This window comes from Parus major, chromosome 2 (genome assembly GCF_001522545.3).
Source record: "Parus major isolate Abel chromosome 2, Parus_major1.1, whole genome shotgun sequence".
NCBI classification, from domain to species: Eukaryota; Metazoa; Chordata; class Aves; order Passeriformes; family Paridae; genus Parus; species Parus major.
In genome coordinates, this window is record NC_031769.1 from 148,819,667 (window position 1) to 148,835,971 (window position 16,305).

A 16,305-nucleotide genomic window follows, 5' to 3' on the forward strand; every position below is an offset into this window, starting at 1 on the left:
CAAATGATAAAGAAAATGAGATTGTGAAACAGTTTCTAATGAAATTACCTGAATTCTACGTGTTTGGGTGAGCTCTGAGCACATTTAGAGGTGACAAACAGGAAAGGCTGGCCATGGGGACAGGTATCAGTTAAGGAAGGGCAGCAAACCTTCCTTAGGACATTAACAATCAAGCTCAAATTCTGCAGCATAAAAATTTGACTGTTGCAAGTTTAAGGGTTTTTTTCAGGTCAAAAATTATTCTTTTCCACTTTCTCCCACCATCTCACCTTGAAAATAAAGGCAGTGCTGCAGTGGGTCCTCAGTAAGTGCTGAAGGTATTTTAGGCACCTGCAGGGAGACAGAGCTGGGATTTAATGGTGTAACTCTGGTGGGAGGACGTGTTCCTGAGGAACGGGGTTTGCTGACCTGTGTCCCTTTGTGTTTGCTGCAGAAAATCATGCACACAAGGAAACGTCACCAAGACATGTTCCAGGACCTGAACAGAAAACTCCAGCACGCAGAGAAGGAGAAGGAGTCTCCAACAACGGACAGCAAGGTTAGTCAGACACTTCCAGAAGCCCTCTGGTGCCAGCAGGAACACGGGAAACAGCAGGAAATTGGTTTTCTACTGTGCGTGTTGCAAAAAAACAGACGTGCACCACACAGCAGCCTGGGAGGAGGATGTCTGTCCCCACGTCTGTCCATGGTGTCGCTTTCCCTGTGTCCTTGGCATTCCCTTCCATGTCATCCCTTTGTGCCCTATTCATCCACTCCTAGGCAGGAACTGGAAAGTGACCATGAGGAAATCTGGGGGGAAAGTGGAGAGGGCAGAAAGAGGGGAAGCATCTCCCCTCCTTTGTGGGGCTGAGGCAGAGGCCAGGGTAGCAGTGATGGATATTTAGGATGGCCACAGCAGTGGGATTTAAAGTGTGATGTAATAACTGGAGCTTATTAAATGTAGTTAATTTGTGACAGCTGATCGCCTGTGATAGGAGCATGCGTAAATGATTGAGTCCAGACAAGGCCATGAAGGTTCTCCAAGGGCTGGAGCATCTCTCCTGTGAGGAAAGGCTGGGAAAATTTGGATTGTTCAGCCTGGAGAAGAGAAGGCTCCTAGATGAGCTTATTGTGGCCTTTCAGTCCCTACAGGAGCTGGAGAGGGACTTTGGCAAGATCATTTAGTGACAAGACTGTGACAACCAACAAGGGCAGGGGCTTTAACCTGAAAGAGAGGAGGGTTAGGTTGGGTATTAGGAAGAAATAATTCCTTCTGGGGGTGCTGAGGCCCTGGCACAGGTTGCCCAGAGAAGCTGTGGCTGCCCCATCCCTGGAAGTGTCCAAGGCCAGGTTGGATGGGGTTTGGAGCAACCTGGGATGGTGGAAGGTGTCCCTGCCCATGGCAGGGGGTTGGAATGGGATGATTTTTATTGTCTTTTCTAACCCAAACCTGTGATCCTGTGATATCCATGTTTTTACTTGTCAGGAGCAAAGTTCCAGGGAAAAGGGAATTCCTTTAAAGGACACAGACTTAGGAAAGGGCCCCTCAGCCTTTCATAGGGGCAGAGATCTGAGACTGGAAAAAAAATTATCAGGAGCCTCTGTAATAATTGGTGTTGTAGATAATAAAATAAGGAAGAGCAGGCAGATGATACCTTCCACGTGTCTCAGCCAGCTGGGCAAGGACTGAAGGGCTACAAGGAATTCTTACAGCTCCAGCTGAAGGGAAAAACAAGCGGCAGAACCAGGTTGACAGTGAGAAATTGAATTCCTTGCACTCAGGAGAGAGGCAAGGTGAGCTGATTATTGCAATTCTTGGTGATTTGTAATCAAAGCCCCTCATGACAAGAAAGACATTGAGGGGCTGGGGAGAGAGGGACAACAAAGGTGGGGAGGGGTCTTGAGCACGAGTCTGAGGAGGAGCACTTGAGGGAGCTGGGAGGACTCAGCCTGGAGAAAAGGAGGTTCAGGGGGGACCTTCTGCTCTCTAGAACTCCCTGACAGGAGGCTGGAGCCAGGTGGGGGTCAGTCTTCTCTCCCAGGTAAAAAGTGACAGAACAAAATCAACCGGCTCCAGTTGCACCAGGGGAGGTTCAGGTTGGATATTTGGAAAAATTTGTTCAGTGAAAGGGAGGCCAAGCATTGGAGGAGGCTGCCCCAGAGAAGTGGTGGATTCACCGTTCCTGGAAGTGTTCAAAAGCCAGGTAGCTGTGGCACCTGGGGACACGGTTTAGTGGTGGCCTTGGCAGTGCCAGGTTAACACTTGGGTCAGTGATCTTGGAGGTCTTTTCCAACCTCAATTCCACGATCCTAAGAGAGATCCAGGATGTTGCACCCCCTGCAATGTGGCAGATTGGTGGGGCTTATTTGGATGGGGCTCCCTTGGAGGGAAGAGCAGAGCTCAGAGGGCGATGGAACAAGAGGTTTGGGGTTTTTTTGGAGGCAAGCAGAGCCCTACAGAGCCTTTGCTCTGTGTTCTGACCTCACAGCATTGCTGTGCTGAGCTCCAGAGATGCTGAGCCCAGAAAATCCTGCTTTTATTGCGTGTGGCAAGGTGTCATTGTGGGCTGTCCAGTGTAACAGAGTGAGAGCCACTGGATCTCCAGGTTCAGATCAAAGAATCCTGCCTGGCCCAGAATCCCAGCGTGTCTCAGTGTCACCTCTCTGGGTTTTGGTGTTTTTTTTGCACTTATTTCAGTATGACACAGCTGTTAACCCAAAAAAATGCTTAAATCTGGTATAAAAGCTAATCTGTGGTCTGTTTGCAGGAGGGGTTTATAGATTGGGAAGGTTTTAGCATTTCAGAGATACATCTATGTAGAATTAAAGTTGCCGCTGTCAGCATCAAAGAGCTTTGAGCTGCTGAAGGAGGTTCTGAAGGTGGCTCTTGCATATTGACTGAATCTTTTTCAAGTTGGGAATTTTCCCTTGGATGTAACAGGAGAGGGGGAGTTTGTGAAGAGCAGGACTGGCAAGTCAGGAGTGGGTATTGGTTTACAAAACATCCAAAGCAATGCAAATTTAAATAAATAGTTTTTTTTCCAGCCCTTTTTCTACCATTTGTTGCTGAGGACTCCATTGGAGCTCAGGCCCCATCTTCAGCTCACCCTGAGAAGGCAAGGAGCAGATAACAGGGATTAAGGGAACAACAAAAGAATGCTTTCTCTTTTATGTACGTTTAGGTTATAAAACGATGGAGTGTTTCTTCTGGTGGCAGTGATAAAACAAACCTTAGTGTAAGTCTGGCTTTCATTTGCATTGCAGAGCATCCTGGGCCTATCCCAACCCCTTCCATGACATGAATCCTAACATTCTTTAACCAGCAGAAAGCTCTGTGCCTCGTGGGCATGAACAAGGTCATCAGGACCCTGGAGTACCCCTGAACCTTTCCTCATCCCCGAGCAGAAAGGAAATTTCCTGTGTCTGCTCCATTTGCCTGCATTGCTGTTCTCTCCGATTTCCCTTTTAAATAAACAACCACAAAGTCAAGCTCCCAAGTCTCTCTCCCCAGGCCTGGCATTTTCCCAACCTCTGCTGGCAGCGTGTGCCATCGTCCTCAGTCCTTTCCAGGATAGGATGCTTATCCTGACCTTGCTGTTCCTCTCTCCTCCCTCAGCTCCAAAGTCAGAAAAGTGCTGATGAAACTGGAACTGAATGTCTGCACAGGACAGGCATCCTGTGGGGATTCCTAGGAATGGTGCTGGCCATTTTTAGGGATCAATTTTTCAGGGATTTTAATGTAAATGCCATCCCCAGGGTACTGCAGTGCACTTACTGAATCACACTCAACACAAAGCTCCTTTCCCATGAACTCCTGAATTGTCAGATTTTAAGGAAACACCAAGAGAAAAATGGGATGGAGGAACAGACTTTCAGTCTCTTTAGGAAAAAGGGGGGAAAATTCAACCATCATATTTATTTATTGTTAAGAATTTCTCCAACTTCAAGGGTAGAATATTATTTTTAGAACCTCTTTTTGAGGGGTTTTCAGCCAAGACACAAAGGTTTATACAAGCACAGGTGTTCCTCCTTTTTAGGTATCCTGACAGATGGAAACTTGATGGATAAATGTTAGTTCTGTGTACACTCGATAAAGAAAAATGTCCTTTGCTCGCAGTCCCAGAGAAGTTACTGGCAGAGCTGGAAACATAGTCAGGAACTCACAGAATCATTAAGGTTGAAAAAGACCTCTAAAATCATCAAGTCCAACCACTAAACTGTGTCCCAAATTAAAAATTCCTCCCAGGATGTGACTCCACCACTTCCCTGGTTCCAATATTCAAACCAAATTTTTTCCCAATGTCCAACCTAAACCTCCCCTGGCACAACTTGAGGGCATTTCCTCCTGTCCAGTCCCTTGGGAAGAGAGACTGACCCCCATCTGGATCCAACCTCCTTCCAGGGAGTTGTAGGGGATTTTAAGTGGCAGGAGATTTGGGGATGAATTCTGTTTTCCTGTGGTTGAGGACTCCTAATCCACATCCTGCTGGGATTGGGGTGTCCCCACTGCCATCAGATTCCTAACGAGTAGGGATGGTGTGTCAGAGAATTATGGGAAGCAGGATAGTTCCTGGAATGCCAGTCAGGTCTGAATCTTGCTCATATTCCAGGCATTCCCAGGGATGTGGCACTGGCCACAGTTATTGTTTCACTGCAGTTATTTTGCTGGAAACCAAAGCACATCCCTACTGGTGAACTAAGCTGAGCCTCAGAGTACAATATCAAAGAATTGCCCCTCTTTGGGGAATAAATACGGATTTTTCCCTATTTTCTTTTCCAGTTTATTACATAAAGTTTATTCCATGGGACACGTAGTTTCTTCTGTCTGTACCTCAACTCTGAAATGCTCCCACTGGAGGCACACTCTACTACTCCTGATTGAAATCACATTTTCCAGCAGGATCCATGTTCAAGCCCTGGCCACCTCATTCCCTGCAGCAGAAAAACGTGGTCACACTCAAAATGGCTTTAAGCTGAAGGAGGGACATTGAGCTGGGATACTGGGAGAGAGTTCAGCCCTGTGAGGTTTTGGCACAGGCAGCCCAGAGCAGCTTTGGATGTCTCATCCCTGGAAGTGTCTGAGGTCAGGTTGGGCAGGGCTTGGAGCAACCTGGGCTCGTGGAAGCTGTCCCTGCCCATGGCAGGGGCTGGAACAAGAGGATTTTTTAAGATCCTTTCCAAACCCAAACCGTTCTGGGATTCTCTGGTTTGTGGCTGTAGGGACTGATCAGAGATGTAGACAAGCTTTCCCAAAGTTAATTTTTCCATACCAGGGAATTAAGATAGGAGCAGGATCACATCCAGCAAGATCTGATGGTTGCCAAGTTGAAAAGTCAAGCTTTTAATGCACTGATGGATCTCTATGACCTTGTCATGATCCTGGCAGGTCCCTTCCCTTTCTGGATATTCTGTGGTAAATTTTTTCTCCCTCGAAGTCTTCAACATGAGGTGAGGCAAGGGAGGTGGAGGTGATATTTTTCCTAACTCAGAAGGAAGTTTTGGGGTTGTAGGCAGGATTTTTTTCTTGCTGGAATTTGGCACAGATTTTCTCTGTCCACCTGAAGAGACGGAAGAATCTAAAAATAGCACCTCAGGAGCAGCTGGTTTGCTGTGCTCTCCCTCCCAAACCTGCAGAGGTTTCACACTGTTGCCCTTCCATTTAATCCCAGACCAAACTGGAAGCTGCTGTAGCCCCTGAGCAGAAAACTGAATGAGCTCTGTGTGTGTGGAATATTTATCCCCCATGACAGCTTATTTGCAACCAGGAAGCATCAAAGGAACCAAAGACTTGGAGACAACCACAGCAGGATTTGCATCAAAATACCCAGCCCGCCCCACCAGGCTTCCTGATGAAAATCTAAAGCTCTCTTGGTGTCTGGGATGCACCAAACCCTCATTTTTAAGGCTGCAATAAGCAGTGAGTGGCTTCCACGTGGATTATAAATCTCTCTTTATATAAGGGAGATGTTGGATGTATATTGGAATGTTAGCTTGGGACTGACTCAGACAGCAGAATTCTTCCTTCCTAATCACTCCCATCACTTTGACTCCTTCTTTACCTCCCCAATTGCTACCAAAAAAAAAAAGAAAAAAAAAATCTCATTGTTGGATAACCTTGCTGCAAGTTTGTTTCTCCCTTTCAAAGCTTGACCTTTGCCTGGCAGACTGCAGGTTCCACCATGCAATTTCTTCCCCATTTTCCTCCTAAATACACAGTTACCCAGGTCTGAATTCTTGTAGCTGAGAGTTCTTCACATTAAAGCAGGGTAGCAGTAATTTTCAAGCTGCTTTGTACTACACAGGAACTATTTCTCCTGTGCAGATCTGTGTTCTCAGGGTTTAACATCTCCAACGCTGCTGCTGCTCCCTGGGAGTTAATTGCTAAAGAAATTCCAGGGTTTGGGCTGGACATTGAGAGAGGTCTGTGGTTTTGTAGGCTTTTAAAAAAGCCAAGGTTTTGTTTCTCCTACGCTTTGATAGCACTGGAAGTGACGCTCCTGCCTTCCCCCTCAGCAGGAATCCTTTGATCCAGCTCCATCAGAGAAGCTGGAATCACATCCATATCCCTCTTTTCCTGCCAGCATCTGGCTCGGCATTCATTTTAAACAGCAGCTCTTTGCTTGTGCCAAGGTCAGTGCTGGACAGAGCTCTGCAAATTCCTTGGATTTCCTCCTGCTTGTTGATGAGCTCCCTGCCACATTCAGCTCCCTGCAGCTGGAATGGCTTTTGCTTTGGCTCCTGTCCTGCAGCTCACGTGCAGGATCTGGACCCAGTTTATAATTCATGGAATCACAGAATGGTTTGGATTGGAAGGAACGTTAAAGATCATCTCATCCCACACCCCCTGCCATGGGCAGGGACACCTCCCACCATCCCAGGTTGCTCCAAGCCCCGTCCACCCTGGCCTTGGACACTTCCAGGGATCCAGGGGCAGCCACAGCTTCTCTGGGAAGAAGACAGAACTCTCAAATCTCTGTTGATCCTGAAAAGCGCCTGCTCCAAATCCCATTTTAAAAAGGTATAAAGTTTTTTTCTGCCTAACTTTTCCTTATTTCCTCCTGGACAGTGTTTCTGTCTTGATTCCTCAGTTTTTTTTTTCTCACAATGAGATTTTTCTTGGCTTTCTTCTTTTGGCATCTGGAGGTTTGCCCATTCCACCAGCTTTGGCAACCTAATGCAGTGATGAGAGAAAAGGACCGTGAAGTGGGCACGGAGTCACTGCAAAGGGTTTTATGACAGAGGGCAGGTTTATATTGGATATTGGGAAGAAATTCTTCCCTGGGAGGGTGGTGAGGCCCTGGCACAGATTTCCAGAGAAGCTTTGGCTGTCCCATCCTTGGAAGTGTCCAAGACCAGGTTGGACAGGGCTTGGAGCACCCTGGGATAGTGGAAGGTGTCCCTGCCCATGGCAGGGGGGTGGGATGAAATGATATTAATGACCCTTCCAACGCAATCCATTCCCTGATTCTATAATTCTATGATTTCATGAATACTGATCGATCTTGCAGCTCATCCCCAGGCAGGGCTGTGTCTCTCTGGTGTGCTCTGTTACAGGAACTGGAAAATTTGGAATCTGCTGGCTGGGTGTCCCCCTGCAAGGGAAGCTCCACTTTTGGGAAGGGTGTCTCTGTGTCACATCTCTAATCCTCTCTGCACTGCTTGAAGGCAAATTTTAACAGACCAATTAGCGCAGCTTTTGTAGGGAGGAGCTCTGCATAAAGTCTGATAATTACCGCCATAAATTCTGTTATGAAAGTGACGTCAAATCTTAATTCAGTCAGCCATAAACCATCTGCCAGCTCCCAGGTATCAAAATACACCATCAGTCAGAAGTTCACCTCCTCCTGCAGATCAGCCAGCACCTTTTGTCCCCAGAATTAGGGGACAAAATCTGTCCCAGAGAAACGTGTTCCCTCTGCTCCAGCACCAGGCAGTGCCACCAGCACATTGAAACTCCTGTTTTTTTTATACTCTGAAGTCTGAATAATTCTTTAGAGAGTCTAAATAAAAGACTCTATGAAAAATCATGGTTTGGGTGCTCTTGGTCCCCTCCTGGATCCTCGGTTGCCCCTGTGAGGCAGCTTTGAGAGTTTTCAGCATTTTAGGGAATCTATTCCTCCAGGTGGGCTCTTCACAGAGCGTAAGCATTGTCCCAGAAAAGGTTGGGATTGGACCAGCTGGATTAACAGGAAGAATGCTCTGGAAAACAGCCTGTTCCTCATGCTGGTGGGGCCACAGGTGTTCTGTGCAGCCTTCAGGCTTTTCTGGAGTCAATAAAAGATTTCCTTGATCCAGAGCCTGTTCACCTTCAGCAGTGTGGCCTCACTAGAATTTGTCTCACAGCCTCCCCTTCAGGATGGATGAACTTCAGGGAATACAGAAGCAGAAGACAAATTTTTATTGCCTAGCAAATGCTGGGTATTTCAAGTTTCCTAACTGATTTCAAAGTTAAAACCACAAATAGTTTCTACTTTTGGGTTTTTTTTTCTTTCCAATTTAATTTAATGAAATTCTGAACAATGCCAGCCACTTCCTTTTATTTTGCTTTTCTCCTAAATGAAAAGAAAAGAAAAAAAAAAAAAAAAGAAAAGCATAATCTTTGTAGTTCAGTAGCATAAAATGAAAGAACTGCAGCTACTTGTTTCTGAGAAGGAAAGGAAAATTTATCATTCTCTAAAGAAACAAGACAGCTTTCCCATTTCCTAATCACTTTTCATCTACATTGATCTGAAGATGGATTAGATGAGCGTGAGCCACATTTATCTTTCAAATTCCCTGCTCTATGCTCTGAATAACTTCATCCTGGACCTACAGTCATCAGTGTCATGGGGAGAGACCATTTGGGTCACAAAATATCCTTGAAGTTGACACCAGAGGCAAGGAAAACAGCAAGGGAGTAGCTGATTCCAGGGGAGTTATCACCGAGTGCTCAGCAGAAAGCCCTGAATTGCTCCTTGGGTTATTCGGGGTAACCATAAAAACCGGGGGTTAAAAGATGAAAACTAACAAAAAACAGACCAAAACCCCACAAAACAAACACAGGGAGGTGCAGCTTGAGCAGCCTGAGCGGTTTGTGGGCTTTGGAAATCAAAGCTGTGCCTCAGAGCAGGCTCTGGGGCTGTGTTTATGCACTGCAGGGATGCTGCTCCTAAGGAAAAGAGTTGCACTGGGATGCAGGAGCTCGGGATGAAGGCAGCCTGGACCCCTGGAGGCAGCACAGGAAAGTGTGGAGGGTGAGGGAGGGGATTCTGCCCCTCAAATCTGCTCTGGTCAGACCCTGCCTGGAACCTTTTGTCCACTTCCCAAGCACAGGAAGGATGTGGAGCACCAGGATGATCAGAGGGATGGAGCAGCTCTGCTGTGAGGAAAGGCTGAGAGAATTGGGATTGTCCAGCCTGGGGAAGAGAAAGCTCCAGGGAGACCTCAGAGCCCCTTCCAGTGCCTGAAGAGGGCTGGAGAGAGACTTTGAACGAGGGATGGAGTGCTAGGACAAGTGGGAATGGCTTCAGATTGCCAGAGGGCAGGGTTAGATGGGATATTGGGAAGAAATTCTTCTCTCTGAGGGTGGGGAGATCAGCACAGGTTTCCCAGAGAAGCTGTGGCTGTCCCATCCCTGGAAGTGTCCAGGGCCAAGTTGGATGAAGCTTGGAGCAGCCTGGGATGGTGGAAGGTGTCCCTGCCCATGGCAGGGGGGTGGAATGAGATCATTTTTATGGTCTTTTCCAACCCAAACCATTCTGTGATTTTATGATGATTGATTTTGTGATGATTCTCTGAAGACCCAAGGTAGGGACCCACCACCATCCCCTTTCCATACCCACCACGAGTCCTGCACAGGTGACTCTGCAGTCTGCCAGGACCAGCTTTAGCAGAAGGATGTGTGGATTATCTCAATGCACTTTGCCTCTGTGTTTGTCAGATTTGGGGCTTTTCTTATCACTGCACCCTAAACACCTTTTATCCCAAATCCTCTCCCTCCAGCTTAAAAATTCACAGCTAAAATGAAAGTCAGGCAGATAAAATGAATGAAGGAGACTCCCAGTGCCACCAGGATGATGAACACCTCCAGTTTGGATCTGGTTTTACCCCAGCTCTGAGTGTGGGTGCTCCCTCCTTTCCCACCCCTTATTTTTCCTCCACAATCCTGGCACCAGACAGGGACTGATAAACATTTCCCTCCTTCCCAGAAGCTCCTGGGCTGTGTCAGTCTGGAGTGATGGCTCTGTCCCTGGCAGAGCAGCTCCGGGTGCTTTCAGCCCTGTCTGGGGCCTGTGCTGGCTGTCTCGGAGGCACCAGGCCCTGAGCCAGCCACAGTGCCTTTTCCAGACAGATTACACATCCCTCTCTCCAGGTTTTTTCTTTCTTTTCTATGCATAGCTCAGTTTTGCCTCCTGTCTGTAAGGATTGCTAAGAGCCCAGAGTGGAGCTGGAGGGAAATTCCAGGGTTGGAGCATGAGCCCAGTGCCGGTTTCTCTCTGCTGTTCAAGCGGCCAAGACCCCATAAAAACTTTTTTTCCATATGGAGGGAAAGAAAAGGGTAGCTGTTCCCAGGAGCCTGCTAGCAATTCCCAGGGTGCCCTGTGCCAAGAGTGGATTTTCTTTTGTCTCTCAGCATCCTTCCCAGAGCTCTGCCAGGCTGATTAACCTGCTCAGAGATCCCAGAGGGCAGCGGCTCCTCCTCAGCCACCCCTGAGCCAACACTTCCCTCACAGCATCACCAGAGAAGTCTGATCCTTCCCTGAGAAATGGAGAACTAAGACCAAGTCTCCCTTCTCCATTTCCTCGTTTTCCAGGGCTCCTTTTCATCTTCTAACTGTGAATAAACACCTTTGGAGTCACTAAGCCCACCACAGTCACAGGTGAACACCACACTGATAAGGAGGATGGAAATCACCAAGTGGGGTCAGACCCAAGGGCAGTTTCTGCCTCTTCTCCATGGCAGAGTAAAAAGGATCTTGGAAAAATAAAAGGGACAGCCTGTGGTGGTGCATCTTAAAAAAAATCCCTAAAACTCCAGGAATTTGTGCTCAGAGACCCCTTGATGCAGAGTGGTGTTGCTTCACTGGATAACGCCGAATGGATGCTGGTTTTGTGTTTCCATGTACTTTTCATGAGTCTGGAAGTTTTCAGGATGGACAGAGAGCTGTGGAAAGGTGGCCTGGAGGTTGGCTGGGCACTGTGGGCAGTTGCCAGGGTTCACTCCTTGGTGCTCTGGAGTTCCTTTGCTGGAAGAGATTATCCCAGTCCCCACCATCAGTGGTCCATTCCTATCATCCACAAGCCTCTCAGAGCGTCACAGATCTCTTTTACATCCAACCATAATCTCTTTTAAGGCCTTAAGGCGGGAGTTTGTAATCTTTCCTCCCACAGGACAGTCTCTATAATTTCATCCATGGCTGGAAACTGGCCACATTTATCATTTCCCCTTTATCCTTCTCTCAGGAAGCCCACAGAGTGCCCAGAATATCCAAGATGCAGGTGCAGAATGGAGCTGTGCCCTGCCATAACAATATTTCCCGTTTCATTCTCTCTTCCTTTCTTAATTTTTCTCTTCTCAACAGCTCACAACATTTGATGTCTGGGGTTTGAATAATTATTGTCACCCTTAGGTGGTGGTCCCCAGTGGCAGGGCTGATCAGAGGCCACTGCTGGAGGCGTGTTTGGGTTTTTTTTCCCTCAGTTTCTGTTCCCTCCCTGGATTTGCAGCTCCTCTTGCTCACCAGCCCGTGACAGGGAGGGCTCTGAGGTTTGCTGATCACGTTCAGAGAGCATGGTCGGATCTGGGAGCATCCTCCCAGCATGAAGGAGAGGATGAAGGTCGGGAGTGTGGCAGCTGGAGAGAGACTGTGAAAGCAGGGGTTGGCTGCAAACCTGATGCTGAAGGTGGCCATGAATAATGCCATCCAAAAAGGGCTCTTGTTTGAGGGGAAAAAACGAATTATTTATGAACTTCATGCTTAAGATCACTTGTGCTGCCCGCTGATGCAGCCGTGGGCATCAGCAGCTTTGAAAACTTGTGGCATTACAGCAGTGGGGGGAGAAAACAAAATGTTTTTCATTGAAAAAATATCTGTCTTGACCAAGGTTATTTTGCTTCATCTTTTGGGAAACTTAATTTTATTCCAATTTTTGCTCTATTTCTGCTTTTTTTCTCTGTGTTCCTTCCTGCTGTATCTTTTCAGGAAGACTGATGGTCTCCAAAAATCACCATAGGTGGGAATTTCCCTTCAGGAAACTCCCAGCTTTTCTCATTAAGACACATGCAAGAGTTACATAGGTTCCACTTTTTAGTTGCAGCGGTTCTAAAATAAGTTGAAAAAAAAGATAGTGGAATAAATCACAAATTTTATCATTTTTTTCTGTAGTATTAGTATTAATCACTGTCGTGTTATATCACAGAATAAAGTAAGAATAGCACCAGCAGCATAGTGAAAGCTCTGTAATATAGAGTTTAATGAAAACCTCAGCTGCAGATTTCAAGAAATTGAGAACTGAGTGTTTTACGTTTTTTTGAGCAATACTTTTACACAACCTGATATTAAAAAAACACCCAAACAACAATTCTCTTTAAAAGGACTTAAAAAATTATTTTTCTGCCTTTGAATGAAAATTATTTCAGTGTTTTCACTTCGCTTTCAGATGTTTGCCTGGTTTGTACATTCCCCACCCTCTAAGCTCTCACCCAGAGCTTCCTCCTGGGAGTTGTGAGGTACAGGGCAAACTTCAAGCACATCTTATTTTTATACTAAAGCTTGGATGAGCAGAATTCCTGGCTTGGGTGATCCAGCTGCCCCTGCAGGGATAATTCCACAGCAGCTTTCCTGTCAGCACTGCTGCTGGGACAAACAGCAGCCTGACAAAAACGTCTTGGGGAAGGACAAACTGAGGAGCTGGGGCTGCTGGATGAGCCTGCAGCAGATGGGGATCGAGGTTTCCTACGGAGCTATGATGCTCTCAGCAGCATCCTGGAGTGACCCCACAGCCTCTGTGTGGCTTCACTTCCCACAAGTCAACACATTTGGGTGACAGGATCGAGCTGTGACAATTCCTGGGTGTCGTGTCCCCTGGCTCCTCACCTTCTCTCCAGGCTTTTCCCTCCTTGTCATCCTCCACAAGCCGCTTTCCTCCCTCCCTTCCCACTTTTCCTTTGGCAGGAGGCTCAAAAGGGCTCTGTCACGTCCAGGGAAACCTTTTCTTTCCCAGTGCTGGAGCGCTTTTGTGGAGTTAATCAACTGTGAAAATCATCACTGGTGTTTAGAGGGGAGAAGTTGAGTGGACAAACTCATTTAAAGCCTTTCCTTTCTCTGCCCACTGAGAAAACACCCGTTTTCCAGCCCCTCAGCTCTCCCCAGAGCCTTGTCTTGGTGTGTGTCAGGAAAAATGTGGGAAGAGATTTTCTGGATCAATATCCCTGGTTGGGTGCTGGTGGGAGACTGGGTCAGTAAAGCCTCCAGGGCTTGGTGTGGAGTTGATGGAAGTGTTTGCAGCCTCTGAGATGAGCTCCAGCTCCTCAAGCAGCACGGATTTGGTTCCCTGGCAGAACAGGGAGCAAGATTTGCTGCAATTAAAGGGTCTATAAATAGCTGTGCTGCATAAGGAACGTGCATCAAATGCAGTGGGCGTTCAGAAAGACCTCATTGTAATCTGGATTTCATACGTGGGCTGGGTGGGAAGAGACATTAAAGATCCTATAGTTCCACCTCCTGCCACGGGCAGGGACACTTTCCACTATCCCAGGGTGCTCCATCCAACCTGGCCTTGGACACTTCCAGGGATGGGGCAGCCACAGCTTCTCTGGGAATTCCATTCCAGGGCCTCCCCACCCTCACAGGGAAGAATTTCTTCCCAATATTCCGTCTATACCTACCCTCCTTCATCTTAAAGCCATCACCCCCTGTCCTGTCTCTACATCTGTGGAAGTAGAAAAAGATCTGATATTCTCAAAACCACACTCAGATTTTCAGTAGCATAAAACTACCCTGAAAGCTGAAATATCCAGTCATTAAGTGATGGAGGTGGCAGTGGAAAGAATAACGTTTCGTTTTTGAAAATACAGTTTTTACTCCAAGTGTCATTTTCATTGATACCTCACTTTATTTTGAGTGAAGCTTCACAGAAAAAATTATTTGTTGGTACAAGAGGAGGTAAAATAATGAAATTTCTTGCATTTTGCACTAACTTTTCTTTCTTTCTCTCTCTCCTTTCTTACACTTTCATCCTCCTGCAGCAAGAAAAACAGCAGACACCAAACAAGAGACCCTGGGAAGGCATCAGGAAAGTCCAGTCCCCGCCATCATGGGTTAAAAAGGACATCGAACCTGTGGCACAGTCTCCCCTAGAACTAAAAACTGTAGAGTGGGAGAAAACAGGGGCCACCATCCCCTTGGTGGGACAAGACATTATTGACCTTCAGACAGAGGTCTGAGCAGAAAGGGAAGAAAAAAAAGACTTTTTTTTTTTCCGGAAAACAAACGAAACAAAAAAAAAAACAAAAACAAAACCACGTTTTAAAGAAATGATTAAATTAAATCGGAACCGAGCAAGAGAAGTGTTTGGTTTCTTTTGAAACCTTTGGTAAGATGGAGTAACTTTTGTATTGTTCTCAGCAGAGAGGGGGAATATTACTTTATAGAGTATAGTAGCTGTAGGTTCAGGACAACACGAGCTTTCCCAGGCAGGACTGGAGGAGTGAGCCTGGAAGAGAGCGAGGAGGAGGAGGAGGAGGAGGAGGAAGAGGGTGGGGAGGGGCTGCAGGGGACCAGCGCTGCCAAGATGCTCTCGGGTCACTGCTGCACACCAGGAGCCCTCCTGCTCTGCTGCGGGGAGGTGTGGAAGGACGCCCAGCAGCCACCACAGAGGCCCCGGAGGATCGGGCTTGTTTGGGGACAGCGAGAGGGGACACCTGCGGGAGCCTCGCTGGGATGTGGCCTGGCTGGGGCAGACCCAGCTTCATCCCTCGTTCCCCTGCCAGCTCATCCAAGAAGGAAGGAGATGGGACACGCCAAGAAGTGGCCACAAGGACATTGCCACCCCCGGGTGCCGCGCCACGACCTGGCATTGGCGCACGGTCACAGCGGGTCCCCGCGCACGGGGGACGTGGTGGCGTCACCCCTGGCTCGACGGGTGGACAGGAGAGGTGGGGCTTCCTCCTCTCATCCCTCCCCGGCGGAGGAAAGGACCAGCTCCAAATCTCCGAATCCTGCTCGCCCCATCTCCAGGGAGAGGGTGGAAGGTGGTAGACAACAAGACCAACAAGAAGAATGTAGGTCATGTCATTGACTGTTAAATAGATAAACTCAGCACGGGCCTTGCGAAGGTCCTCTTGGCCTCATCCTTTTATTTTATTTTTTTTTTCTTTTGTTCTGTTATTTGTCCTTGCTTTCGGACTCAGATTTATTCCAAGCTGCCCCTCCCTGGAAGGCAGAGAGAGAAAAAGGGAAAGACAGATCTGCCGCTGTACCTGGAGATATTGGTAAACAGAGACGTTGCCTTAGGACATTGAGACAAACTGACAACATGAATAACGTCCACTTGGAAACAAACAGACAAAAAAAAAAAACAAACAAAATAATCTATTTTTTTCCTTCTTCTTTTCTTTTCTTCAATAAAAAGAGAACTTGAAACCCGAGACCTTTCTTTTCTTTGGCTCTTGTCATTTAAAATTGTTTTCTGTGCCGTAGGACTGCGCAGGCATGGGGTGAGGATGCCACCTGCTGAAGGTGGAAGGCAAGTTGCTCTGTGGAAAATTTGGGATGGTGGGAATACACAGCCCCTTCACCGCCGGCTTGCAATGTTTTGTTTTGCTTTATTCAGTTTGGGTTTTGGTTATTTTCCCCTCGCTGGCCCTTCTCCGCCCTCCCCGCTGCCCAGAGCCAGCAGCAGGTTGGTGGTCCTGCAGGAAGGAAGAGGTGAAGCTGATCAGGAGAGCAGGACTTTCCTCCTCATAAAATGCAGTCTTTTCATTTCACTATTAAAAAAAAAAAAAAACTTTTAATTTTTTTCTTTAAAAATTTCTCAAGGTTATTTGCCAAAAAAAAAAATAAAAATGAGGTGTCTACATTTCATCCCAAAAAGTGTTGTGCAATATTTTTATCATTAAAAAATATACCAGTGACATTACACACAGACTTTATTTTTTTATATTATTATTTCTGTCATTCCCAGCACTGTCTGTCTGATGTTTGGATTTACTCTCCCAGTTTTGGAGGTGGATGGAGACAAAACTCTGGTTGTGAGTGGCCAGATTGTGCCAGACAGCAGCAGAACTTGAACAGGGTCTGAATTATTACTGTGCTCGGGTCTCCTTTTAATTAGAAAATAACAAAC

General features: G+C 47.0%; 1 protein-coding gene across 10 annotated transcripts in view; it reads left to right on the forward strand.

Moving 5' to 3' along the window:
* Positions 1-15,607, forward strand: part of ADGRB1 (adhesion G protein-coupled receptor B1) — a 280,813-nt gene extending 265,206 nt beyond the window's left edge. For all 10 annotated transcript variants that reach the window (XM_015617986.3, XM_015617989.3, XM_015617992.2 and 7 more), the window contains 2 exons: positions 434-538; positions 14,207-15,607. In XM_015617986.3, coding sequence (XP_015473472.1) covers positions 434-538; positions 14,207-14,404 — 303 coding nt within the window. In that variant the 3' untranslated portion in view covers positions 14,405-15,607. The remainder of the gene's footprint in view (positions 1-433; positions 539-14,206) is intronic.
* The last annotated feature ends 698 nt before the right edge of the window (positions 15,608-16,305 follow it).